Raw genomic sequence first — 26,413 nt, 5'->3', positions numbered from 1 at the left:
TCCTCATCTGCTGGAGCTTCCACCACCGACCTGTCTGGCGGGCAGGGCCAGGTCTGGGCAAGTTGGAGGGGGCGGGAGGCAGCACCCAGGTCCCCGCCCTGTTTCCAGCACCCAGGCCTCTTGAAGCCCTTGCCTGGGCTCCCACAGGCCCTAGGCAGGGACACGGAGGGCCCTGGGGTGACCTCCACCCCCACCTCCACTCCATCCGGAGAAGAAAGAGTCCCACAGTTGGGACTCTGCAGGCCCTGTGATGTCACCTGGTGGTCTGTGAAGCGCCCACCATGGCCCGGTCCCTGACTTGGGGCTGCTGTCCCTGGTGCCTGACGGAGGAGGAGAAGACTGCCGCCAGAATCGACCAGGAGATCAACAGGATTTTGTTAGAACAGAAAAAACAAGAGCGCGAGGAATTGAAACTCCTGCTGTTGGGTGAGTGTGGAATGCAGCACAGGGGCCGAGAGCGGGCAGGGCCAATGGCTCTGGAGGCAGCAGGAACTTGCTTGCAGACCCATTTTCTAGATGGGGAGAGCAAAGCTTCAAGAAGCTGAGTCTCTCATTCGCGGCTGAGTCGTGCATCTGGCTGTGGGGAGGTGGCCCTGGCGGGCGCTGCCACATAAACACACCCGTATGTGTCACGGGAAGGGAATGAAGGTGAGCTTCAGGCTGGCTCAGGGAGGGCCTAAGTCTCTTCCTCCGACTGCCTGAGCCAGGACTCCAAGCTGCTGGTCACGCGGTCATGGTCACCAAGGGCTTTGTTCTGGGCTTATGAGCATCAGTAGATTCATTCATTCATTCACTCAAAATTCTAAACTCTTGAACTGACCAAAATGCTTCATTCCTTTCAATCAAATCCTTCATTCCTTGGGACACTGAGGCCGGAAGGTTGTGAATTAGAGGCCAGATTGGACCATGTGAAACATTGTATCGGAAATCGATAAAAGTGGGGAGGGGCAGAACAGGAACTGGGGCTCAGCAGGCAGGAAGATCCCTGAGCATCAGGGAGAGCTTGGTTTCCATCCCAAGGCCACATGAGCCAGACACAGGAGGTACAAATGTGTCACCAAGCATTGCGGAGATAGAGGCAGGAAAATCATGGGTTCAGGGTCACACTGAGCTACAAGAGTTTGAGGCTAGCCTGGGCCAAAAGACTCCCTGTTTTAGAACTAAAAGCTAGGCATAGTTTTTCACACTGGTAATCCTAGCACTTGGATAACTGAGATATCAGAATTGCCATGAGTTCAAAACCACCTGAGCTACATACTGAGACCCAGTCTGATGATGATGATGGTGATGAAGATGAAGAAGAAGATGGTGGTGGTGATAGTGATGATGATGATGACCTCATCAAAGAATGACATCTTCTTTGAGGAACAACATAAGGTCCATAAGTGGATGAAATAATTAGAGCTCAATATGTGCTTTTTAATTCCTATTTCTGAAAGGGGAAAATTTTCTTCCTTTTAAAATAATTCTGATATAGCACAAAGCCACATTCTATCCTAACTTCACCCCTCAGATGGGAACCCCCACATCTCTTCCTCAAAGTTCTCCATCACACATTTGGTTTCCTGGCTCCACTCAGAGAATCGTCTAATTCTCTTGTCTTTCAATGTTTAGTTGCTTTGATAAAGAATTCATCGGAGCCCAAGAAGGTTTGAATGAAGGGTTTGAATTTTTGAGGGAGATCAGATGAGAGGGAGAAGAGGGGGAGAAGGGAAGAGGGGGAGAGGAGGAGAGGGGGGAGAGGGGCTTGCTGAACAGACAGACCTGCAAACCTGGGTTCAAAGCCTGAACTGACAAAGATGAAAAGAGAAAAGAGACTCACCAAAACGGGCCTCTGACTTCCACATGCATGCCACAACACACCTTCCCCATCATACGACGGATAGTTCAGAGGTGTGCATTCTGTGTCCTGGGAGTACTGCTCAGGGGTGGAGCCCCCTCCTAGAATCCCCCAGTAAGGGGCTACGGACAGTATCTTTGGGGAGCATTTACATGGTGCCAGTGAGGCCTTGCATCTATGCCTCCAGTAACAGAACGAGAAATGGACAGCTTGTAAGAACAGCACACTGTCTGAGCCTCTCTTCCTGAGTCCGGGTTTGCACTGACTGGATCTGTGTCATGTAAGCCAGTTCTCCTTCTCCCTCTGCCTGTGTCTTGTCACTTCAGTCGTATTTCTGGGATGCCCCAACATCAGTGGCTCCACCACAGGGCCTTTGCACTTGCTTCCCCTGAGCTCTCAGCCTCTGTATCCTGAACATTGCAAGGCCCGGCTCTTTGCTCCATGGCAGTCTGAGCACAGGGCTTAGCTCTTAGGACAACACTGGTGTCTGGCTATCCAAATCACCAATTCCCAGATAGTCTCCTGCCTCATTATTAGATCTGTATCCAAAGTCCTCTACTTACTTAACTAATTGTGTCTCTAATTACACAGCAGACAACAAAAGGGCAGGGGTTGAGTCTGTCTTCTTCATGCAGGAGAACGCACATGGATGAAGCTCAGTAAACACACAGTGAAGCATGGATGGTTGGGTGGATGGATGGATGTGGATGGGTGAATGGATAGACAGACAGATAGATGCAAGGATTGATGAGTGGATGGATGGATGGATGATTGGGTAGAAGGGTGAATGGATAGATGGATGGATGGACAGAGGGGTGGATGGATAGATGGATGGATGGATGGATGGATGGATGGATGGATGGATGGATGGGTGGATGGATACTTGGATGGGTAGGTGGGTGGGTGGATGGATGGATGAGTGGATGTGTGGATGAATAGACAGACAGACAAACACAGATGGGTGTGTGAATAGGTGGATGTATGGGTGGGTGGGTGCGTGGATGGGTGGATGGATGGATGGATGGATGGATATGTGGATGGATAGAAAGACAGACAGATGCACAGATGGGTATGTGAATAGGTGGATATATTGGTGGATATGTGCATGGATAGACAGACAGACAGATGCACAGACAGATGCACAGATAGGTGTGTGAATAGATGGATGGATGGATGGATGGATGGACGGACGGACAGACAGACAGACAGACAGATGCACAGATGGATATGTGAATAGGTGGGTGGGTGGATGGGTGAATTGACAGAAAGATGGGTAGGTAGGTAGATATTTCAGTTTATGTGTTTATATGTGGATAAATGGATGCATGGTGCAGGGGTGGGTGAGCAGGTTGATGTCTATGTGTGGATGAAGGAATGAATTAGTCCATTTTCTGGACAGATTCTCCTCAGTCTTTCCCAGTCTTTCCCTGACTTTCTCTTAAGGCTTCACAGTAGACATTGTTCTCTCTTAGCATACCCTTTCACCTACTCCCACGTCAGCTGGACAGGTGTTTGTGTGTCCTCTGAACAGTGACAAGGTTTCAGGGATTTTCACTGCAGACCTTGACTATCGCTTCTTTGTGGATACTTTTCAGTCCATTTGAAAACGGGAATTGAATCCAAAAGCATACAGTTTCTTTCCTGGAGTAGGCAGGGATTTTGAGGAAGCTGGCTGGGGCGAGCCTGGGTGGGGTTGAGAGGGACACGTCTGTGCTAAGAATGAAGCAGCTAGCAGTGTTACCAAGAGCAAAAAAGTCAAAATGAAGGCATAAGAGTTGCCTTTGCTGAACAAGCCCAGAGAGGTGAAGCAACTTGCCTGAAGCCACACTGCTCATGGTTTAGTTCCACAATCTTGCATTCTTTGTGTGCTTCTGCCCAGGACTCAATGACAACTATGGAGACTTAGACATGGGGAGCTGTCAGGATTTGTCTGGGGTCTACAGCTAATCTGAACCATACCCAGATGTGGTATGGGCTCCTCACAGTTTCCTGGGGGTGTGAGTGAAATGCTGGGTCCTCATGCCACCCAAGTTGAGCATGACTAACCCCACATTGCTGTCCACAGCTTAGTTGCACTTCCTCCTGCCTTCTCCAGAAGGAAGCAGACACTTCCTGTCTGAGTTGGGCAGCCTGGCCAGGTGGAGAGAGCTGTTGCCACAGCCAAACCCCTTGTGGAAGTTTCTGGAAAGAGATAAGTACCACAACGTGCCCAGAGGTCCGTTGGCCTCTGTGGTCTTCGGAACTTCAACAGTGATCCATCACAGGCTGTTCCTGGTGTTTCTGTCTTGTGCATGGAGGTCACAGTCCACACAGGGCTTTGGTCCTTTGCCCCCTTGTTTTGTGACTGCATCTTTCTCCAGGGAGCTTCATGGATTCCCTGGGGCCTGACAAACAGTCCCAGGATTGCCCTATCTCTAACTCCCAGACTGCTATGATTAAAGGCGTGTCCCACCATGGCTGGCCCAGACTGTATTGTTTTAACTGACTTCTTTTGGTTTTTCTTAACAGTTTATCTGTGTAGACCTGGCTGACCTGGAACTTACTCTGTAGACCAGGCTGTCCTCAAACTCACAGAGATCCACCTGCCTCTGCCTCCCAAGACCTGGGACTAAAGGCATATGCCACCATGCCCAGCTTAACTAACTTTTAAAAAGGGTTATTTTATTTTTATTTTATATGTCTGGGTGTTTGTCTGTATATATATGCAGCATGTACAAGCAGTACCTGAAGGGTCTGAGGACAGGGTAAGATCCCCTGGGACTGGAGCCACAAATTGTTGTGAGCTGCTGTGTGGGTGTTGGGACCAAACATCCGTCCTCTCGGGAGCAGCTGGTGCTGGGAGCACTGAGGTTCACCTCCAATTCCCAAGCTCTATCTTTTATTTTATTTTATTTTATTTATTTTTTGCCATGTTGCTTAAGGTGACTTTAAAGTACCAATCCTCCTGTGCCAGTATCTGGAGTGTTGACCACCATATGCCACTATGGGAGGGAAGTAATATCACTGGGGCTGGAGACACGGCTCAGCGGTTACAGCACCAGTTGCTCTTACAGAGGACCAAGCTCTCGCTTCCCAGCCCCTGACATGGGCTCACAACCACCTGTTTTGACTCCAGTTGCAGGGAACCTGGCACCCCTTCTGGCCTCTGCAGATACTGCATGCAATTGCACAGACAGAGAGGCAAAATGCCATATACAGAAAATGAAATGAAAAAACAAATTAATAGCAGAATTTAAAAACTCAAGTCATTGAACTATAATAAAGTGTGTGTGTGTGGCGCTTGTAACTGTTCTTTGCCCTTCAGTCAGAAGTGGGTTGTGAGGATTTAGGAATGACAAGGAGGCCACAGGACATGTCCATACCCTGTTGTCCGGTCCCACAGCATCCCTAGAAACCTCACAGACATCAGTGGTGGAGGTTGATTGTGGAGGCCGACGCCTGGTATCACGACCTTTCCGAGTCCTTGTGTCTTCTTAGAAATTGCATAAATTCTGGTCGTCTGTGACGACTGGGAAAAGACATGCAGTGTCTCAGCCAAGATCTCAGGAGACCGTAACAAAGGGAACACATATGTTATCATCATCATTACTCAACCTGGGTACGGGGACATGGGCACATCATAACGTACGAGTCAACTGGATCAGTGGCTCACACTTATGACCCAGGCTTCTTGGAGTGCTGAGCAAGGAAACGGTTTGTGAGTTCCGGGCCATTCTTTTTTTTTTTTTTTTTTTTTAAAGATTTATTTATTTATTATTATATGTAAGTACACTGTAGCTGTCTTCAGATGCACCAGAAGAGGGCGTCAGATCTCAGTACGGATGGTTGTGAGCCACCATGTGGTTGCTGGGATTTGAACTCTGGACCTTCGGAAGAGCAGTCGGGTGCTCTTACCCACTGAGCCATCTCTCCAGCCCCCGGGCCATTCTTGGAACATAGTGAGACCCTATCTGAAGAGTAAACAGAAGGCTAGGGGCATGGCTCAGTGGTGGAGTCCCACCTAGAATCCCTAGCAATGCCCTGGGGGCGTGGTCAGGGTGGAGCCCTGCTTAGTGTGTGGGAGGATCCAGGTTCAAACCCTATTGAGGAAACGCCCCTTTCCAGTATCTTCAGCCTCAGCTCCACGCCGCTCACGCACAGCTTCCTCTATGCCTCACAGCAGCGCCCTTGTCTTCCTGTAAATATCACTAATAACAGAGAATTTCTGAATACCTGGGGAACTGAGTCTCAGAGAGGAGCCCTGCTTCTACCTGTCCTGTCCATGTGACCCTCAGATTTACAGACAATAGCGCTGGCTGCCTCCCAGTCCACTGAGGCTCCTGTCCCCAGAAGGTCCACATGGCCCAAGTCCGTTACTCTCTCGCCCCCCTTTTTTCTTAGCCACTAATCTCGTGTAGCCCAGGCTGGTTTTAAATTTACTATGTAACAGAGGATGGCTGTGAACACTAATCCTCCTGTCCCCATCTCTGAGGCTGGAATGATAGGCTTGGGCCTCTGTGCCAGGTTTATGTGGTATTGGAGACGAAACACAGAACCACACACACGGCAGGTGAGCCCTGAGCCTTGTTCCTCTTTCTGTTCTTGTAACTTTTCTCAGTTCCTTCTGCGTGCGTCCCTGACCCTCATCCTGGGGAGTCTCATGCAGTCGGACTCCACTTCCCTTCCTGGGAAAGGCTGTGTGCGTTGTGCCCAGGGGATGCACAGGTAACCAGCTGGGGCTAGCCTCTTGGTTTCTACCACAGCAGGTTTGTTGCTTTGGTCCATTTTGTAGATGAGAAAGTGGACACCACCTCAGGATGGGGGACGGTTGAAGCCCCACCAACCACAGATAGCTCACAATTGTCTGCAACTCCAATTTCAGGGAAGCCAAAGCCCTCTTGGAACAGCACGGGCATTGCATACAGGTGACAAAGACACACATGCAGGCAACACACAAACATGTAAAATAAAATAAATAAACCTGAGAGACTTGTCCTAAAATATCCTCTTCCTGAAATGGGTGTGGCAAAGCAGAATATTATAAAAGCACTTGAGTGGTTTCAATACTACTGGACCTGGCTGTAGGTAAATGGGTGTTTCCAACCCTGCTGGCAGGACCATTCACAGCTTCAGTTCTTCTTCTTCTTCTTCTTCTTCTTCTTCTTCTTCTTCTTCTTCTTCTTCTTCTTCTTCTTCTTCTTCTTCTTTTTTAAAGATTTACTTATTTTTATTATATGTAAGTACACTGTAGCTGTCTTCAGACACTCCAGAAGAGGGAATCAGATCTCATTATGGATGGTTGTGAGCCACCATGTGGTTGCTGGGATTTGAACTTCAGACCTTCGGAAGAGCAGTTGGGTGCTCTTAACCGCTGAGCCATCTCTCCAGCCCCTCTTCTTCTTTTTTATTTTTTCTTTTCTTTTCTTTCTTTTTTTTTTAAGATTTATTTATTTATTATATGTAAGTACACTGTCGCTGTCTTCAGACACACCAGAAGAGGGTGTCAGGTCTCATTACAGATGGTTGTGAGCTACGATGTAGTTGCTGGGATTTGAACTCAGGACCTCTGGACCATCTCTCCAGCCCACAGGTCCAGTTCTTATTGTTGCCTTACAGCACAAAAGCAAACCCATGTGCCAGGTTCTGCTAAAACTTTATTGGTAGCCAGGCACATAGCTCAACTGTATCTGCCTTGCCTGTGTGAGTCTCTGTGTTCTATTCAGCATACAACTCAGCCACAGAATGCAATGAACAAGGAGATATGACGTGAGACACCCCTCCCCCACTGCCAAACTTTGTCATTTTGATTTCCTTCTATATTTGTACTTGGGCTTCTGTGTACTTGTGTGTGCTGGGGGCAGGGGTTCATGTTGAAGTCAGAGGCTGATGGCAGGCATGTCTTCTCTATGTTACCACCTTTCTTCTTTTTTTCTCTCTCTCTCTTTCTTTCTTTCTTTAGACACCATTTTTCTTTTTTCTTCTTTTTTCTTTTTTTTATTAGATATTTTCTTTATATACATTTCAAATTTCAAATGCTATCCTGAAAGTTCCCTATACCTTCCCCATGCCCTGCTCCCCTACCCACCCACTCCCACTTCTTGGCCTTGGCATTCCCCTGTATTGAGGCATATAAAGTTTGCAATACCAAGGGGCCTCTCTTCCCAGTGATGGCCAACTAGGTCATCTTCTGCTCCATATGCAGCTAGAGACACGAGCTCTAGGGGGGTACTGGTTAGTTCATATTGTTGTTCCACCTATAGGGTTGCAGACCCCTTTAGCTCCTTGGGTGCTTTCTCTAGCTTCTCCATTGGGGGCCCTGTGTTCCATCTTATAGCTGACTGTGAGCATCCACTTCTGTATTTGCCAGGCACTGGCATAGCCTCATATGAGACAGCTATACCAGGGTCCCTTCATCAAAATCTTGCTGACATATGCAATAGTGTCTGGGTTAGACACCATTTTTCTATGTAGCCCAGACTGGCCCCAAACTCACAATGGAGACAAGGTTGGACTCAAACTCACAAAGGTGGCCTGCAGGTTCCTGCACTGTGTGGGTTCCTGTCCTGACTTCTTTTGATGATGGACTGTGATGTGGAAGTGTAAGCCAAACAAACGCTTCCCTCCCCAACTTGCTTTTGGTCATGGTGCGTCATCTCAGCAATAGAAACCCTGGCGAGGACGAGGACCCATGTTGCTTCATAGTGATGGTCAGCTGGCCTGGCCCAGAATCTTCTCAGTCCCACCCCCACTGTAAGGAAAAAAATCTAGATCAGGTCAGCCTCTGGCCAGGCTTGACAGGAGTTGTGTAAATGTCTGTAGCTGAGGGTGAAGAGCCCACAGACTGGATGAGAGGTGAGCAGTCGACACTGCTCCTGCCCCGGGGGGGGCTGTGCTCCGAGGCCATAGGCCACACGACCCTCCTCTCTGAAGCAGCTCTGCTGGGCATTTTGTCACAGCAAGGAGAGGAGTAACTAACGTGCTGGTCCACACTGAGCATCCCGAGGTTCTGTGGGCTCTGCGTGCACCGTGATCACCGTGTGTGCCATGGACATTGGGTGCACTGTGGTTGCTGCAGGGACAGGGGTCTCTATGGGTACTATGGGCACTGTGGCTGCTGTGGGCGCCACAGGCTCTGTGGGCACTGTGTTTACCATGAGCACCATGTGTATACCGGTGAGTCCTTCCATCTAAGCACGCTGTTGTCCCCAGGGCCTGGTGAGAGCGGGAAGAGCACGTTCATCAAACAGATGCGCATCATTCACGGTGTGGGCTACTCGGAGGAGGACCGCAGAGCCTTCCGGCTGCTCATCTACCAGAACATCTTCGTCTCCATGCAGGCCATGATTGATGCGATGGACCGGCTGCAGATCCCCTTCAGCAGGCCTGACAGCAAGGTGAGACCCAGTCCCCTGAACTATTTAACATTTCCAGAGCTGGATGGAAAGCACTTTCCAGCATGGATCCCAGGAACATCCAAAGATCCGCCAGTCGGGTTCCCCTTATGCTGGAAGTGAGTTTACTAAGATAGTTGACTTGTTTCTTTCTCTCTCTCTTTCTTTTACTATTTATTTTACTTTAAATTGTGTCTGTGCATGTGAGTGCAGTTCCCATAGGGGCCAGAAGAGGCCGCTGGATCCCCAGAGCTAGGGTTACACTTGTGAACTGATTGCTGTGGGGTGGAATTCAGGTTGACTGCATAGCAAACACTTTACCCATTGAGCCAACTCCCCAGACCCCATTTTCCCTTTTCTAAGGTCTCAGTGCCATTGGCTTAGGACAGCCTGATGAAGTTGTTTTCATGGCTCCACCTCCAAACACCGTGGCGTGCTGAGACCTCAGGGACCCTGCTTCACGGTGTGAATTTTGGGGTTGCAATGTCCAGCTCACAGCTCACAAGCTTTCTGACAGGCCCTCAGGAACATGGAGCATTCCTAGCCATTCTGGTCACCCACATATTCCCCAGCCCCATGACACCCTCATGACAGTGTTAATAAAATCCCCACCTGTGTGGACACATGAGGAACTCTCTCTCCTTCCCAAGGTGCCAGAGGACAGAGACACCATCTGCTAGAGATCTCTGGGGTTTCAGAGAGTTTCTTGGGTCACCTTACAGAGCATGCTGAGGGGTGTGGGTATCCCTTTCCCCTAACAAGCCTCAGGGAGGTAGGGACCCAGCAGGGATGGGTCCTGCCCCTGGTCTACCTCAGCTCTAAGACTCCAGTCCTTCCTAGAGGCCACATTAAGGACCAATTGCAATCACCAGGTGCCAGGAAGTGGCTGGGTACTCTGGTGTGGTCCCAGTCCTCCATGGGGGGGTGGGGGTGAAAATAGTCGCAGGCTCAGCTGGCGCGCTCTTGCACCCCAAGCCCTGAAGGGAGAACAGGAGACTTGTCTTCAAGATCCCTCTGACTGCCTGGGTCCCCAGGGTCCGGAGGGAAAAGGTTTGCCCGCTTGTACCTCCTGCCTATACACATACAGAGATGCACACACACAACACAAAGAAAGTGCACATCTGTATGTGTGAACACATGAGTGTGAATGTAGGCACAGTGTGTGCAGTACATTGGGCGGGGGTGTGGTGTGAGGAAGGCAAGTGTCTGAGAGACGGAGCAGAGACAGCAGGATCTGGCAGAGATTTCTGCCTTCCCCTCCCCAGAAACCCTTGCTTTTCTCTCTGTCCCACTCCATAAAGTGGGGACAACCACAGTGTCTTACTTCACTGGTGGAAGCCTCATGCGGTGTGATACCTCCAGCCCATCTGGGGTCAGGACTTTTCCTTGGAGGAGTCGAGAGTGAGACAGCAGAGCTCTGGAAGAGGTCTTACTAGAGGAGGGGGTATTTGTGTAAGTAAGGGCACTGAAGGATGAATAGGAGTTCCCTAGTACCACCTCTCAAAGGCTGCCTTTCCTGTGTAGACCCACGGATGAAGGGATGCTGGGCCAGTTAACCCTATAGGATCTGTCAAAATGGCACCAGGATGGAAAAAGGGGAGAGAAGGGTGTGTTTTAGGGGTGGGGGTGGGGCCTGCAGTTCCCACAGGTTGCCCGAACCTCTCACCTGTCCCTCCACAGCAGCACGCCAGCCTAGTGATGACCCAGGACCCCTATAAAGTGAGCACATTCGAGAAGCCATATGCAGTGGCCATGCAGTACCTGTGGCGGGATGCGGGCATCCGTGCATGCTACGAGCGAAGGCGTGAATTCCACCTTCTGGACTCCGCGGTGTAGTGAGTCTAGGATTTGTGGGCGGAGGGGTCATGGGGTCTGAGCACAGGGATACGGGGCCAATGTTCACGTGGGCAAGGTCTCAGGGGCCTGGCCTCGGGGTGTGGCCACGGAAGGGACACGCAGAGGAAGGGAGGGGCCCAGGGAGAGAAGTGCTCTGCAAGGGGTGTGGCCGGAGTTGGGGCAGAGTCTCAGAATGTGGAGCCAGAGAGAGAAGGAGCCAGGGTGGACAGGGAGCACAGAAAAGACTCCACCCAGCTTCCTCTTCACAAAGTCTCCCTCCACAGTTACCTGTCACACCTGGAGCGCATATCAGAGGACAGCTACATCCCCACTGCACAAGACGTGCTGCGCAGTCGCATGCCCACCACAGGCATCAATGAGTACTGCTTCTCCGTGAAGAAAACCAAACTGCGGTGAGCACTAAACAGAGGCCTGGCCTGGAGAGTCCTTGTATAGGAGCTGAGTTTTCTGGTCCTGTCCTTCACGGAAGGAAAAGCCCGACATTGACCCCTCTATGCGCTATGTGGGCTAGCCTGAGACCTTGATGGACAGAATGAGGTGCCACAACTGGACAGCAGATATTCCTGGAGAATGGGCATTGTTATGGTGTTGGAGAATGAACAGAAGTTCTTTAGTTCTAGTGCTCAAAAGGATGCCGCTGGGGTAGTGAGGACAGATTGCATGGTCATCACAGGGATGGAGGGATGGCTCTGGGCTGAGGGAATGTAGAGTGAATCCTGGAGTACTTGACATCCAGGGGAGAGTGCAGGCAAAGAGGCCACTAGTAGTGAGGACACTAAAGGAGAGAAAGAAGTTAAGGAACCCCATTTAAATGGTAGAGGCAGGTAGTCAGGGTGACCCAAGAGATGGGAGTCAATGGCAGGGATGAAGAAGAATATAGGGAGAGAGGACTATGGGATTGCTGCTAGGGCCACCAGTAAGAGAGTGGCTAAGGATGGGAGCAGGGGGATGCTGAGTTACAACAGTCACAGCACATTCCTGGGGGAGCTTAGTCTGGATTTTCCAAGTACTTTGGAATAGATCTCACACCATCCAAACGAGGTGATCCCCAGGGTTTGCCACTGATGGGCTGAGATCCACAGAGAGCCAGAGGCAGAACATTGCTGGGAAACATGGTGGTAGCCATGGGAGGGAAAACAGAGGAACAGAAGGGGGGTGGATGGGTGGATGGGTGGATGGGTGGATGGGTGGATGGGTGGATGGATGGGTAGGTGGATGGGTGGGTGGGTGGGTGGGTGGGTGGATGCATGGATGGATGGATGGATGGATGGGTAGGTGGATGGGTGGGTGGGTGGGTGGATGGGTGGGTGGGTGGGTGGGTGGATGCATAGATGGATGGATGGGTGGATGGATGGATGTGTGCATGAGTGGAATAATGGATGCATTGATGGATGATGGATGGATGTGTGGGTGGGTGGATGGATAGTTGGGGGGGCATGTATTGCACATGATTTGCATGTGCTGAGGAACGGTTTCCAGTTGGAATCAGATGGGAACCAGAGCTGACACATGACCTTTCTTTGAGAACTGCTTGAACACTGTGGTCTGGCACAGAAACTCACAAATGTCTGATGACCCTCTGTGACCTAGGGTGCAGTTTGGGACAGGGATATCAAAGTCTGTCACCAGGCCTGTCTATCTTCGTGTCCCACTTTTTTTTCTTTTTGAGACAGATTTTCTCTACATAGCTCAGGTTGGTCTCAAACTAAGAGAAATATTCCTGCTCCTGTCTCATGAGTGCTGGGGTTAAAGGCATGCCCCACCATGCCCCACCATGCCCCACCATGCCCCACCATGCCCCACCATGCCCCACCATGCCCCACCATGCCCCACCATGCCCCACCATGCCCCACCATGCCCCACCGGCTTGGTCCTGCTTTTGCATGACACTGCTTGTGAGTCTTTGCAATGTGTGACGGTAACGCCTCACATGTGGAAATGGAGGAACTCTCTCGAGTTCAGCCGCTAAGCTTGTCTCAGCTTCTCTCTTCTCTCTGAAGAGTTTGCTCGAGCCGTGTACACTCAGTTACAGCTCTACTCGGGAAGGTGACACTGAGATCCATATCAGTGACCCAGTTTCTGAGAAGCCACAGGAAGGGTGACGTCCATGCTTTTGTTGTGGTGGAGGAAGGGAGGGTGTGCTCTTCTTGTTCTTCTTTGGCCACAGAGGAGAACCAGCAGGGGACACAGTGGCCCATTCTACTGATGGGAAAACTGAGCCTGAGGAAGTGTGAACAGAACCACAGCCTTCTGTCAGGCCCTGTGCCCCAAACTCAAATATCCTTATGCCTTACATGTAGCCAATACTGGTTAATTAACTAAAATTTTAATTGCATGGGCTAGGATTGTGCATGTGAGTGCAGGTGGCTGAAGAGGCCAGAAGATGTCGCCAGATCCCTTGGAGCTGAAGATGGAGATGGTTGTGACCCCCATGTGGGTGCTGGGAATTGAACCCAGGTCCTCTAAGGGAGCAACTCAGCCATCTCTCCAGCTCTAGTGTAACTAACATTGATCTTATGTCTTAAAGCACATGTTGGCCTGAGTGAATGAAGAACCTTCCTGTGATTTCTCTGTGTGTATGTGTGTGAACATCGACTCAGACCTTAGTTTCATGGGATGGGGTCTCTCACTGAACCTAGAGCTCAACCTCCTCAGCCATCCCCAGAATCCTCCAGTCTCAGCCTCCTTCCCATTGCTGTGATTACAATTTCATGCTAGGAATCCAAAAATCACACCTCATTGCATGCCTAACAAGCAATTTAGCCACAAAGCCAAACTCCTCAGCCCTGAGGTTTACCTGTGTGTATGAGGGGCGGGGGGCAGGAAGAGAGAGAAGGAATCTCATTTTGTAGCTCAGGCTGGCTTTATTCTTGCTCTGTAGGTCACTCACACACTTATGGCAACCCTCCTGCCTCAGCTTCCTTCCATAATGTGAGCAGCATACAGCAGGCGAAACAGCTGTGCAGTCTGTTCTTTGATCTGATCACAATAGACCTTATGATTCTGGTACGGCTGTATATGCCAGTGAGCAAGGACCTACTGGGTCATGTGACCTCTCAATGGTGGGTCTTCTCGTTTCTCTTCAGCATCGTGGATGTTGGTGGCCAGAGGTCAGAACGTAGGAAATGGATCCACTGTTTCGAGAACGTGATTGCCCTCATCTACCTGGCCTCCCTGAGCGAGTATGACCAGTGCCTAGAGGAGAATGATCAGGAGGTGAGGGAGCTGTGGCCACAGGAGCAATGCCTTTGGGGGTGGAGGAATGTCCAGTGAGATCCCATGGCGGCTTTAATCCTAACCCTCCATCTTTTGTCCTCAAATCCACCTCAGCACCCATGGGGTTCCCATCCTCTGCTGACCTCACCAGGAGAAGCTTCAGTCATACCAGTGCACAGCTGTGGCCAAATTATATCTCAAGTCACACAGTGGGACACAACCTCTAGGGGTCAGGCAGCTCTCAGTCCTGTTGCTGGATGGCCACGGTGTGGCTCAACATGGAAAACAGCTCTTAGGAGAGTGGTTTGGTGTCCCCATTGCAAGGATGGTTCAATATACCCCACACCTCCCTCCCTGACCCCTGCACATACACACTCACATACACGCATACTCACACACATTTATACACAGAGACACACACTATACACTCACACACTCACATACACACATACACCACACTAACACACAGTCCCACACACAAACTCTCATACACACACATAATCATGCACAGACATACTCACATACATATACACTCACATATTCACACTCACATACACTCACACACATAGACACACACTCACATACACACATACACCACACACACACAAACTCACATACACCATACACACTCATTCACATACACATACACACAGAGAGACACACATTTACACACACACGCATATACACACACACTCACACACTCAGTTTGCTCACATTCCTGGCTCTCTGGCTTGGCCTCCGTGAGATTAATGGATCTTGGCAGCTATCTAGGATATAGTGAGGTCCTGTGGCCACCGTGACCAAACAGAGCAGCTCAGTCTAAAACACAGACATGCCCTGTTCTTGTTTAGTTTTGGGAGTTGGGAGCGTGAGGTCAGGGTGTGGAAGGAGCTAACCCCCTCTGAGTCCCAGGTTCCTCTCAGTGTCTGGTGTCCTTGGCTGTAGGAGCTCAGCCTGTGTGTCCCACCTTCACAGTCCCAGGATTTGACGGCTCTGATGACGTGTGTCTTCACCTGGCCAGTCACATCTAACCTCTATTCAGGTGTTCTTGAATTCTAGCATCCAATCAGATGCCTATTTCAGAAGGGTGTAGCTCACCACACGATGTTGTGCACACAGGGTCTCCCCTTCATACCCAGAGACCTAAGTGGGTGAGGATATCATCCCGTGGGTGAGCATATCCTGCTAGGGTCACCACCCCCTCTGTCCCCACCCAGAACCGCATGGAAGAGAGTCTCGCTCTGTTCAGCACAATCCTAGAGCTGCCCTGGTTCAAGAGCACCTCCGTCATCCTCTTCCTCAACAAGACGGACATCCTGGAAGATAAGATCCACACCTCCCACCTGGCCACATACTTCCCCAGCTTCCAGGGTGAGTTGTTCCACAACATTCTATATCCTTCACCTTCCAAAAGTAGCTCCCCGGGGGAGAACCTTCTCCAAGGCTCAGCCCTTACGAGGAGTCAGCAAAAGCTTCAAAGAGAATGGAACTCTTCTGTACCTTCTGATAGACCTCATGGGCTTCAGTTTCTCCCTCTCTGGAATGGAAATTAAGACGATGCTCTTAGCACATGCCATTGAATGAGAAAAGATTCTATAAAAATCTGTTTCTGGCCGGGCGGTGGTGGTGCATGCCTTTAATTCCAGCACTTGGGAGTCAGAGGCAGGCAAATTTTTGAGTTCGAGGCCAGCCTGGTCTACAGAGTGAGTTCCAGGACAGCCAGGGCTACACAGAGAAAACCTGTCTTGAAAAAGCAAAAACAAAAAACAAAATCTGTTTCTGTGTTTGAGACAGGGGTGGAACTGCATGACCTTGAACATGATGGGCAGTGGTTCTACCTTGACCACGCCCCCAGCCCCATCACTGGGGGATTCTAGGCAGGGCTCCACCCACACACACCCCCAGTCCCCTCACTGGGGGATTCTAGGTGGGGTGCCACCCTGACCACGCCCCCAGCCTCCCCCACCGCACTGGAAGATCTTAAATGGGGTTCCACCCACCGACCACACCCCTAGCCCTTCATTGGGAGATTTAAATCCAGCTTCTCTGTCTAGGGGCCAATCCTCTCTCACTTATCCTATACTATAGTTGTCATAGCTCCATCACTCCTTTTTCAGCAACATCTCTATTTTTTAAAAAGATGTTTTTATTTTTATTTATATGAGTACACTCTTGCTGTCTTCAGACACACTACAAGAGTGCTTTGGATCCCATTACAAATGGTTGTGAGCAACCATGTGGTTGCTGGGAATTGAAGTCAGGACCTCTGGAAGAGCAGTCAGTGCTCTTAACTGCTGAGCCCCGTAACGTCTGTATTTTATCTCATTTGTGTAACCTTTCTTTTTTGTGTAACCTTTTTTGTTTTTGTTTTTTGGGTTTTTGTTGTTGTTGTTGTTGTTGTTGTTGTTGTTGTTGTTGTTTTTCTGAGACAGGGTTTCTCTGTAGCCCTGGCTGTACTGGACTTCAGTCTGTAGACCAGGCTGGCCTCAAATTCAGAGATCTGCCTGCCTCTGCCCCCAAATGTTGGGATTAAAGGTGTGCACCATGACTACCCACACTCAGCTGCATATTGGTGTAGAAATGTATGACAAACATAAATAATATTGAAAACTCACCTCCCACAAAGCAAGGCAGGCTGAAGCAGCTAGGTGGGGACTGCTGTCTGCTCTCCCTCAGATCCGTCTTGGAAGGGACGTAGCATTTGGAGCCCTGGGAACACACAGTGCTAGAAGGATCCTCTCTCTGTTGCTGAGGACACCATCCCGGCTTGAACCAGCTGGTTTGCCTGGCTCAAGGAAGGTCTCATGTTCCAGAATTTGGTTCTCTTTCTCTCTCTCTCTCTCTCTCTCTCTCTCTCTCTCTCTCTCTCTCTCTCTCTCTCTCTCTCTCTCTCTCTCCCTCTCCCTCTCTCCCCCTTTTTGAGGTAGGGTCTCACTGCATAGCTCTGACTAGCCTTCAATTCTGTAATTCTGTAGACCAGGCTGGCCTAGAACTCAGATCTTCCTCCTGTGCACTGGGGTCACAGATGCCCAGGTCAGGGATTTGGGATGAGCTGAGTGAGGTTAAGACTGGTTGGTGGCTGGGACCAGAGATACTGAGTGCCATCTCCCAGCTGCCCTGTGCTGCGTGCACTGACCGGGGCTTGCTGTCTTCCCCCATTCTGGACATTTGATGTCCATTCCAGCTCTGTCACAGTGGTGACTCAGGGTGGCCAGACTTTTGCCTAGGTGGAGACTGCCTCTCAGGGATGTTTGGATCACATCCATCACAGTCGGTTGACTGAGGCAGGTTTAACACTGGGGGAAGCTGCTCTACCTAACTGTGGAGGGCAGGAGGAGGCAGCGCCGGCCATCTTGGAGCCAAGCTCTCTCACATCTTGTGGCTGCTGGGACAAAGGACAGTGACCAGGGCCCTAAACCAACAGAACTGAGTTTCCTGCCAACCTAGGAGATCTGAGATCCAAAACTGGTGAGCATGAAACACCCACTGGGAATCAGGCAATGATCTACAATGCTGGGCAGATAAGAGTCTGAGGGAGACTTTTGCCTCAGCCCCCTTAGCTGTGGCCCAGTCTACAGTCCATGCTTGACGCCAGGTCAAATGTCACTCACATTCAACTCTGATGACCTCTGTTATGGGAATTTGACACTGGCTTTATTGCAGCTGATAGCTTCTAAAACTCCTGCTATGCTGCCCCATCCCCTACGGCTGGCTGACTCGTGTACAGATGTGAAGGTGACTCCCAGCCCTGTCTTAGCTGAGACATCTCAAGAACCAGGCTGTGGCCTCAAGAGGCTGGGCGGAGGAAATGGGTGTTTTGGAAGGACTGTTTACACCATCGGGCTGGCACAGTGCCTCAGTCACTGGTCTATTCCATGACCACAGCAACTCGGGTAAAGGAAGTGTTTTATCACTGGTTCGTTTACCTCCGAAACTCAGAGGGTTAGTCTGTAACCATCATGGCGGGAAGAGGACAAGCACAGCGCTGAGCAGTATTGGAGAGCTCCACACCCAGAGTGACTGTCAGAAGCAGGCAGAGAGAGGAGACGAATCCTGGCAACTGATTGTCTTGGAATCCCCAGTGACACACCTCTTCCAACTAGGCCACACCCCTACAAAAGACCACGCCCACACAAGACCACACCTCCTAAAATAGAGCCACACCCTTACAACTAGGCCACACCCCCTCCAACAAGGCCATACCTCCTCATCCTCCCCAAACAGGTCCACCAACTGGGTACCAAGCATTTCAACACATCAGCCTGTGGAGGACAGCGCTCATTCAAACACCATGGACAGATCCAAAAACCTTATTTACCGCTGCCATTTCCTCCCCTGTTTTGTGTTCTCTGACAATTTTTTCTTTTTCTTTTCTTTTCTTTCTTTCCTTCCTTCCTTCCTTCCTCTCTTTCTTTCTCTCTCTTTCTCTTTCTTTCTTTTTTTGTTACGTAAATTAACCCATTTATTGCAGGCTAGGTGAGTCTCAGACGTTAGGGCTTCTATGGTCTTTCAGTTCCTTCGGTCTTCTGATGGCAGACTTCACTGTGACTGCAGAGGTGGTGTTGTGGGTCCAGGCACCCGCTGGCCACTGTTTTCATGCAGGAAACTCAGTGCCAGATGCCGATGGCTCGTCTCTTCATCTTGGTCTTGCCACAGAAGGAGCAAGTGTACTTGGCGTGCTGGCTGATTTCAATTTTCTTCACCATTTTCCGGAGGGAGGCACCATAGCAGGTCCCGTATTTCTGACAATCCCTATCTTCTTGGTGCATTTAGCCATGTCACTGGAAACAAAGCCCAAGCCCACAATTTTTCCCTAGTTATTTGCTTTAAAAGTCTAAAAATACCTAAGGATGTGGCTCAACAGCAGGGTGCTTGCCTAGCAAATGAGAGACCCTGGTTTCTATTCCCAATATTGCCAGGAAACAAATTAAACTCAGGGAGTGGTGGCACACACCTTTTATCCCAGCACTCAGTAGACAGATGAAGGAGGATCTGTGAGTTCAAGACCAGCCTGGTCTAAAGTGTGAGTTCCAGAAAAGCCAGGACTACACAGAGAAACCCTGCCATAGGGAAACAAAAGATTGAAACCTTGAATCTGAAGAGACATTGCTCTTGGCTCAGTGAATAAAGGGTGTGGCACATGCAAGCATAGGGACCTGGGTTCAAATCCCCAGCAGCACAAATAGTTCAGTTGGCATGGTGTTGGGCAGATCCAGGAGGATCCCTCTGGCATCACCAGGTAGACTGCCAATCAGTGAGCTCCAAGTTCCGTGAGGCTCTGACTCAGAAAAGAACCACAGTCAAGGCATCTCTCTGCCCTGCACCTGAGTGTACACACATCCATGCACCCCCAACCACACACAGAGAAAGTAACACAAAGGAAAAAGAAAGCAAGTCCATAGAGCAGAATGTGCCCATTGCAGAGATGGAGAAATCGAGGCACAGAGAGGGGCAGCCACTGGCTGGCAGTTGAGCCAGGGAGGAATTGAAGCAGGCATGGGACAGGTGGAGGTTGCCTGAGTCCTACTCTGTCCATGTTTGCCTCCTTCCGGAGTCCCTGCTTCCATACCCCTACTCCCAGAACTGACCTTATAGGCACATGCATAGGCACACTCCTGTTTTTCCTGAATGCTAGGGATTCGAACTCAGGTTCTCAGGCTTGGCAGCAAGCACTCTTATCCTCTGAGCCATTGTCTTTGCCCTGGAAGCAGGATTCGAGCCCACAGAGTTCCCACTGCGGGCGGCCTCGCCCATCTTAGCGCTTGAGTCCTCAAGCTGAGCTTGACAGCGCCATTTCAGGGACTGACACACATGGTGCCTGTCTTCAGTAAGGATGGCCTGAGTGGCTCTGCACTCCCATCCCTGCCTAATGAAGGATCCCCAGAGCTGTCACAAAGACCTGAGTTGAATCCCCAGCACCACACAAACCCGGCTTGATGCCGCTCACCCATCAGCCCGCTCTGAGGAGATCAAGAGTTCAAAGTCAGCCAGGGCTACAGACTGACCTGGAGGGCAGCCTGGGCTATTTAGGGAAACCAGGGTGATCCCGGGCTATCTAGGGAGCTTGAGGCCAGCCTGGGCTATAAAAAGGAGCCCACCCGACCCCATTCCTTCTCTGCAGGACCCCGGCGAGACGCAGAGGCCGCCAAGAGCTTCATCTTGGACATGTACGCGCGCGTGTACGCGAGCTGCGCAGAGCCCCAGGACGGTGGCAGGAAAGGCTCCCGCGCGCGCCGCTTTTTCGCACACTTCACCTGTGCCACGGACACACAAAGCGTCCGCAGCGTGTTCAAGGACGTGCGGGACTCGGTGCTGGCCCGGTACCTGGACGAGATCAACCTGCTGTGACGCAAGGAACCCCAAGCGGGACGTCGGTGCGCGACGCGGTCGTGGCGAGGACATACCTCCCCCTGGTGGCCGCTCGTGGAACTGCAGGTCCGGGAGCTGCCAAGTGGGGAAGCCAGCCCACAGGGAGTGAGTCCCTGCTCCCTACCGGGCCCCCAAGCCCAGCTCCCCTGTAATTTATTCCCTGGCCCTTCTTCTAGTTGTTGGAGAAAGGACATGAGCCGGGTCTTTAACCCCAGCGCTCCGGAGGCAGAAGCAGGAGGATCTCTGTGAGTTCCAGGACCCTGTTTCAAAAAACAAAAAACAAACAAAACCGGATAGAACTGTCCGGGACCTTGTGACTTCCCAGGGGCCCTGTTCACGTCTTCCTGTGGGGACCATTCCATCTTACCAAAGGGGAAACCGAGGTCGGCAAGATGGCTGGTAAGAGCGCCTTGCCACCAAGCCTGACAACTGGACTTCAGGACCTGCTCAGTGGACAGAGGGAGCCAAGTCCTAGGAGAAGTTCTCTATCTCCTCAGGCGTGCATGGCGGTGACACACCTACCCACACAGATAAATAAATGTAATTTAAAAACAAACAATCAGGGAACTGAGGAAGAGAGAAATATCTCAGCTCTCAGGCGCTGAGGCAGGAGGATTGCAAGTTTCATGTCCTAAATTACAGCTTAGTGTTCTCACTGTGAGCCAGGCAGGGGCCAGGGCCAGGGTATTGACTCACAGAGACAATGTCAAATCTAGGCAGAGAATGGAGTAGGGGGTTGGAGTGGCTCAGAGGGTAAAATGCAGGAGTTGGCAACTGCCCTGCTCATCAATAAACCCCAGGTTCGGTGAGAGACCCAGGGAGCGACTGAAGAAGACATCACAGGAGATGAGGGTATAGAGCTGAGTCATCTGCGCTTGTGTTTTGTGTCCCTGTCACCCAGTCACCCCACAACCCGCCCATGCCTTCCAAGCACTGGAGTTAGAGATCTGACTCTTCTCAGGGGAAGCCAGATGCAGAGTCAGCTGCACTTTACTAACTGAACTCCCTCCAGCTTCCTTGGACATATCTCTTTACACTGCTGCATAGTACTTCACTCTGAGACACAGAATGGTGGCTTGGTCTGGGTGCTGGGGATGGCAGCCAGAGTCTTAGGAATTCTAAGCTGGACTCTACTGTTGTTTTGTGCCTGCCAACATTTTTGCAGCTACCTGAAGCATCCCAGAGTATTGTCTTGTACAAGGGCCCCGGTGCTGTCTTCAGGGTGCATTTGGGGCAGGGAGATGGTGCTTGCCTGGCTTGGCTACATACTCAAAGAGCTGAGAGCTCTTTTTTGGATTTTTGGGGTTTTTGTTGTTGTTGTTGCTGTTGTTTTTATTTTTCGAGACAGGGTTTCTCTGTGTAGCTCTGGCTGTCCTGGAACTCACTTTGTAGACCAGGCTGGCCTCGAACTCAGAAATCTGCCTGCCTCTGCCTCCCAAGTGCTGGGATTAAAGGTGTGTGCCACCACGCCCGGTGAGAACTGTTCTTGAGACTGACTAGGTGCCTGCTGTGGAGGTCAAGTGTTTGTAATCTTCTGTTCTGTTATGGTGCCTGCTTCATACCACATCAGCTTTCATAGCAGGCTGTAGGTGACTGTTCTGTCTGCACTCATTCTGGGGTGCTGTGCTCAGTCCTCCTTCATACTGAACCCCAGTGCTCACTTGAACTCAGTGCATGAGGCCCAGTCATGGGCTTGGCTGGAGTTGGCCTTTAGCTTGGAACCAGGTGGGTGGGTGTCAGCACTATGTTGTGTCTGTGACTATGTTATTCAGGTTCAGGATTAATTCTGGGATCAAGGCTCAGTATAGGGTAGAGGCTTGGGGAGTCAGTGCAGAGGGGCCCTGGCCAGAGTTTGTGCACTGTCTGACATCAAGTCTCTTCAGGGTCATGGCACAGAGCAAGCGCTGTGCTCAGGTAGGATTGGGGCTCAGTGCAGGAAGGGGCTGAGGCTGGGATTGGGGCTCAGTGCAGGAAGGGGCTGAGGCTGGGATTGGGGCTCAGTGCAGGGAAAGGGCTGAGGCTGGGGGTTGGGGCTCAGTGCAGGGAAGGGGTTGAGGCTGGGGTCAAAGCACAGAACAATTGACTGAAGCTGAGTCGGCACTGCCAGGGGAGCTGCAGGTGTCCTTGCACATTGATTAGGCACCTGCTGTTTGCTGTGTGTTGACAAGCACTATGAAGCACCCCTGGTACAGGCAACAAAATCTTGTTAAGCGCCTGGTGTGTGCAGATGACTTTTTCTTTAATAGGTGATTTTAAGCACCTACTATGTATTGGTGGCACATATTTATTATTATTATTATTATTATTATTAGTTAGTTAGCTAGTTGGTTTTTTTTTTTTTTTTTTTTTTTTTTTTTTTTTTTTTTTTAAGACAGGGTGTCTTTATTCTGTAGCCCAGGCTGGCCTGGAACTTACAGAGGTCCTCCTGCCTCTGCCTTCCAAGAACTGATACTAAAGGCATGTGCTGCTACACCATGTGACACATATTTTTTAAGCACCTTTTGTGTACACACAGCAAACACTGATTAAGCACCAGTGAACAGTTCAGGGATAAAGGTGCCTGAGGCAAAGCTTGACACCCCGAGTTTGGGGCTAAGGACCGACGTGGTAGAAGGGGAGAATGGCCTCCTGTGAGTTTCCCTCTGACCCCAGCACATGACAGGACACACACAGTCAATCAATAAATGTAACAAAAATTCTAAAAAGATATTAAGCACCTGTTATGCATGAGTGGTACTTGATGTGTTTGGATGATATTGATTAAGGCTTGGCTGGTGTATACAAGTGACAAACATTTATGACATTCTGTCTTTTCCTTTTTTTTTTTTTTTTTGTCAAGACAGGGTTTCTCTGTGTAGCCCTGGCTGTCCTGGAACTCACTCTGTAGACCAGGCTGGCCTCGAACTCAGAAATCTGCCTGCCTCTGCCTATGGCATGCTTTCTGTGTACAGTTGACAAACACTTATTAGGCACCTGCTGTATATATAAGCATACAGTTGGAACAGTTGGGCACAAGGGGATGGGCAGAGGGATCTTGGATGCCAGGCTGTGCCCATTGTCCAGTAGTGACTCCCCATCTAGTGCTTGCCTCCCATCCAAGGAGGGAAATTTGGTCCCGGGTGGGGTGCCATGAGAGATCATGCTCTCTAGCTCAGAGCCCTCAGAGTCACACCGACGGTTGCTCAGGATGCCCCTCCCTGCCCTGGCCTCACCCCCACCCACTCTGGGGCACCTTGAGCATAACAGGAAATTTCAAACAACAGGAAACCCAGGCCAGGCTGTGACTCCACCCTGCGGAGGCCTCTCTCAGTCTGTCCCCGGGGGAGGCCATGAACATCAGTACCTGGTCCACGCTGGTGACCCCAGAGTCCTGCCACCAGCTGGCAGCCAGCGGCCACAGCCTCCTCATTGTCCTGCACTACAATCACAGCGGCAGGCTGGCCAGCCGTGGGGGCTCTGAGGACGGTGGAGGGCTAGGGATGCTGAGGGGGCCGTCGGTGGCCGCGGGCTGCCTGGTGGTGCTGGAGAACGCCATGGTGCTGGCCGCCATCGCCATCTACATGCGGTCGCGCCGCTGGGTGTACTACTGCCTGCTGAACATCACACTGAGCGACCTGCTCACAGGCCTGGCCTACGTGGTCAACGTGCTGCTGTCGGGGACTCGTACCTTCCAGCTGTCACCCGTGCACTGGTTCCTGCGCGAGGGCCTGCTCTTCATGGCCCTGGCCGCATCCACCTTCAGTCTGCTCTTCACAGCCGGCGAGCGCTTTGCCACCATGGTGCGGGTGGCTGAGAGTGGGGCCACCAAGACCAGCCGTGTGTATGGCTGCATCGGTCTGTGCTGGCTACTGGCAGCTATCCTGGGCCTGCTGCCCCTGCTGGGCTGGAACTGTGTGTGTGCCTTCCCGCGCTGCTCCAGCCTGCTACCCCTCTACTCCAAGGGCTATGTGCTCTTTTGTGTGGTGGTCTTCGCCCTCATCCTAGTGGCTATCCTGAGCCTCTACGGGGCCATCTTTAGAGTGGTCCGAGCCAATGGGCAGAAGTCTCCACGTCCTCCGGCCCGCCGCAAGTCCCGCAGGCTACTCAACACCGTGCTGATGATCTTGGTGGCCTTCGTGGTATGCTGGGGTCCCCTGTTTGGCCTGCTCCTGGCTGACATCTTTGGTTCTAATGTCTGGGCCCAGGAGTACCTGCGTGGCATGGACTGGATCCTGGCCCTGGCCGTGTTCAACTCAGCCATTAATCCTCTCATCTACTCCTTCCGCAGCCGTGAGGTGCAGCACGCTGTGCTGGCCTTCCTATGCTGCGGCTGTCTCTGGCTAGGCCTGCGAGGTCCAGGAGACTGCCTGACCCGGATCACCGAGGCCCACTCTGGTGCATCCACCACTGACAGCTCCCTGAGGCCCAGGGACAGTTTTCGGACTTCTCGGTCACTCAGCTTCAGGATGAGAGAGCCGCTGTCCAGCATTTCCAGTGTCCGCAGCACATAGAGCTTGGACCAGCCAGTTGCCCACTGAGCAGGCCCTCCCAGACGAGGTGAGAAGGGACAGGACACAAGAACCTTGCCTGATGGTGACTGAGAACATGCCAGCAAGCCCCGGGTTCCTTCCACAAAATTGAATGTTTGGCAGAGAGTGGCCAGAGCCAGTGAGTCTGGGCCTTGAAGCCCCCCCCCCCCGCGCCCCGCACGCCCCGCAGACAGCAAAGGGGATGTGCCATGTCCGAGGCCATGGATAGGACAGAGCTTTATGGTTCTGTCTTAGTCACATGTGTGCGGGTCGATGCCCAGGCTACTGTAACGTGTCTCCTGGTCACACCCACTGGTATACAGTGCTTTGGGGGTGTGCTGGGATGGGGGTGGACCTGCACCATTTGTTTGAGGGCAACTTGATGTGTTTAAGAATGAAAGGGGGCCTGGAGGGCACACCAGTCTGTCATCCACCCCTCTTCTCAGTGACTTCCACATTGGGACAAGCAGCCTGCCCCCGATGGCCTCTCTCTTCCAGTTCAGGTTCTCTGTCTCTGTGTGGGGAGGATAGACCCACCCACCCCAGGTCTGGGGAAATCTCAACTGGTCCTGTAACCCCGCAGCCTCGCCCTTCCTGTTCTGAATCACAGAGATATGCTGTGGCAGGGAGCTGTGGACCCTACCGTGTGATAGTGCAGCTGCAAGCCATGCATGGCTGCATAAAATTCATTAAAATGAACGAAACCTCCACATTCAGTTTCTCAGTGTGTTGTAACCGAGTCTCGCTGGCAGTGCCTCTAGGATGGTAGGGATTGTCACAGTTATAGATGGCAGAAGTTCACGCTGTCGGGCACACATCATCTGTTTTCTTTTCTACACTTTCAGTTCTGATTGTCTGTGGCCTCGGTATACAGTTGGCAGTAATCATTCACCCGGGGGAAAGGACCACAAGTTTGAGTCTTAGAATCCGTTTTCTTACCTAAGGCAAATGGTCTTCAGAGAAGGCACCATCCCCGAGTTCTCCACAGGCTTTGAAAGCCAGCACTCACCAGTCGAGAATCTTACTCAAAGTCAGCTCATGCCAGTTTGCATATTGAATTCCGACCTGTGCCTGCAGGTGGGTGGGTGGCAGTGTCTGGTCTTCTATTTCTTATTTATTGTATTTCTAGAAGTGTGAGTCACATATAATTTTAATTCACATCTGAACTTACCCCAAGACACAGGGACTAGTCAAATCCATTGAAGTTGCAATAGGACAAACCAAAAATGTTAGGTTAAATATGTCCCAAGTAT

At 51.1% G+C, this 26,413-nt stretch overlaps 2 protein-coding genes and 1 pseudogene across 2 annotated transcripts; 2 read left to right on the top strand and 1 right to left on the bottom strand.

Annotated features, from left to right (window-relative positions):
- Gna15 (G protein subunit alpha 15) lies at window positions 1-21,170 on the top strand. Its single transcript, XM_021174631.2, has 7 exons — window positions 1-426; window positions 9,029-9,213; window positions 10,891-11,045; window positions 11,331-11,459; window positions 14,154-14,283; window positions 15,501-15,654; window positions 20,405-21,170. The coding sequence occupies exons 1-7, from the start codon at window positions 282-284 to the stop codon at window positions 20,629-20,631; spliced, it is 1,125 nt and encodes a 374-aa protein (XP_021030290.1). The 5' UTR covers window positions 1-281; the 3' UTR covers window positions 20,632-21,170.
- LOC110303384 (large ribosomal subunit protein eL43 pseudogene) lies at window positions 18,752-19,060 on the bottom strand (annotated as a pseudogene).
- A 2,782-nt stretch (window positions 21,171-23,952) lies between the features above and the next one.
- Window positions 23,953-25,318, top strand: S1pr4 (sphingosine-1-phosphate receptor 4). Its single transcript, XM_021175282.2, has one exon. It carries the CDS (start codon window positions 23,982-23,984, stop codon window positions 25,140-25,142), a length of 1,161 nt encoding a protein of 386 aa, XP_021030941.1. The 5' UTR covers window positions 23,953-23,981; the 3' UTR covers window positions 25,143-25,318.
- The last annotated feature ends 1,095 nt before the right edge of the window (window positions 25,319-26,413 follow it).

The sequence above is a fragment of the Mus caroli genome, unplaced genomic scaffold (assembly GCF_978045245.1).
Source record: "Mus caroli unplaced genomic scaffold, Mus_caroli_1 scaffold_9, whole genome shotgun sequence".
NCBI classification, from domain to species: Eukaryota; Metazoa; Chordata; class Mammalia; order Rodentia; family Muridae; genus Mus; species Mus caroli.
Note: the sequence above shows the minus strand (reverse complement) of the source record. Positions and strands in the feature narration are given on the sequence as shown.

Excerpts from the sequence above, each read along its gene's own strand:
- Gna15 (XM_021174631.2), top strand. The coding sequence starts at position 282 with ATGGCCCGGTCCCTGACTTGGGGCTGCTGTCCCTGGTGCCTGACGGAG. Across the intron at positions 11,046-11,330 it reads CTTCTGGACTCCGCGGTGTA|TTACCTGTCACACCTGGAGC; the intron begins GTGAGTCTAGGA and ends CTCCCTCCACAG. Across the intron at positions 15,655-20,404 it reads ATACTTCCCCAGCTTCCAGG|GACCCCGGCGAGACGCAGAG; the intron begins GTGAGTTGTTCC and ends CCTTCTCTGCAG.
- S1pr4 (XM_021175282.2), top strand. The coding sequence starts at position 23,982 with ATGAACATCAGTACCTGGTCCACGCTGGTGACCCCAGAGTCCTGCCAC.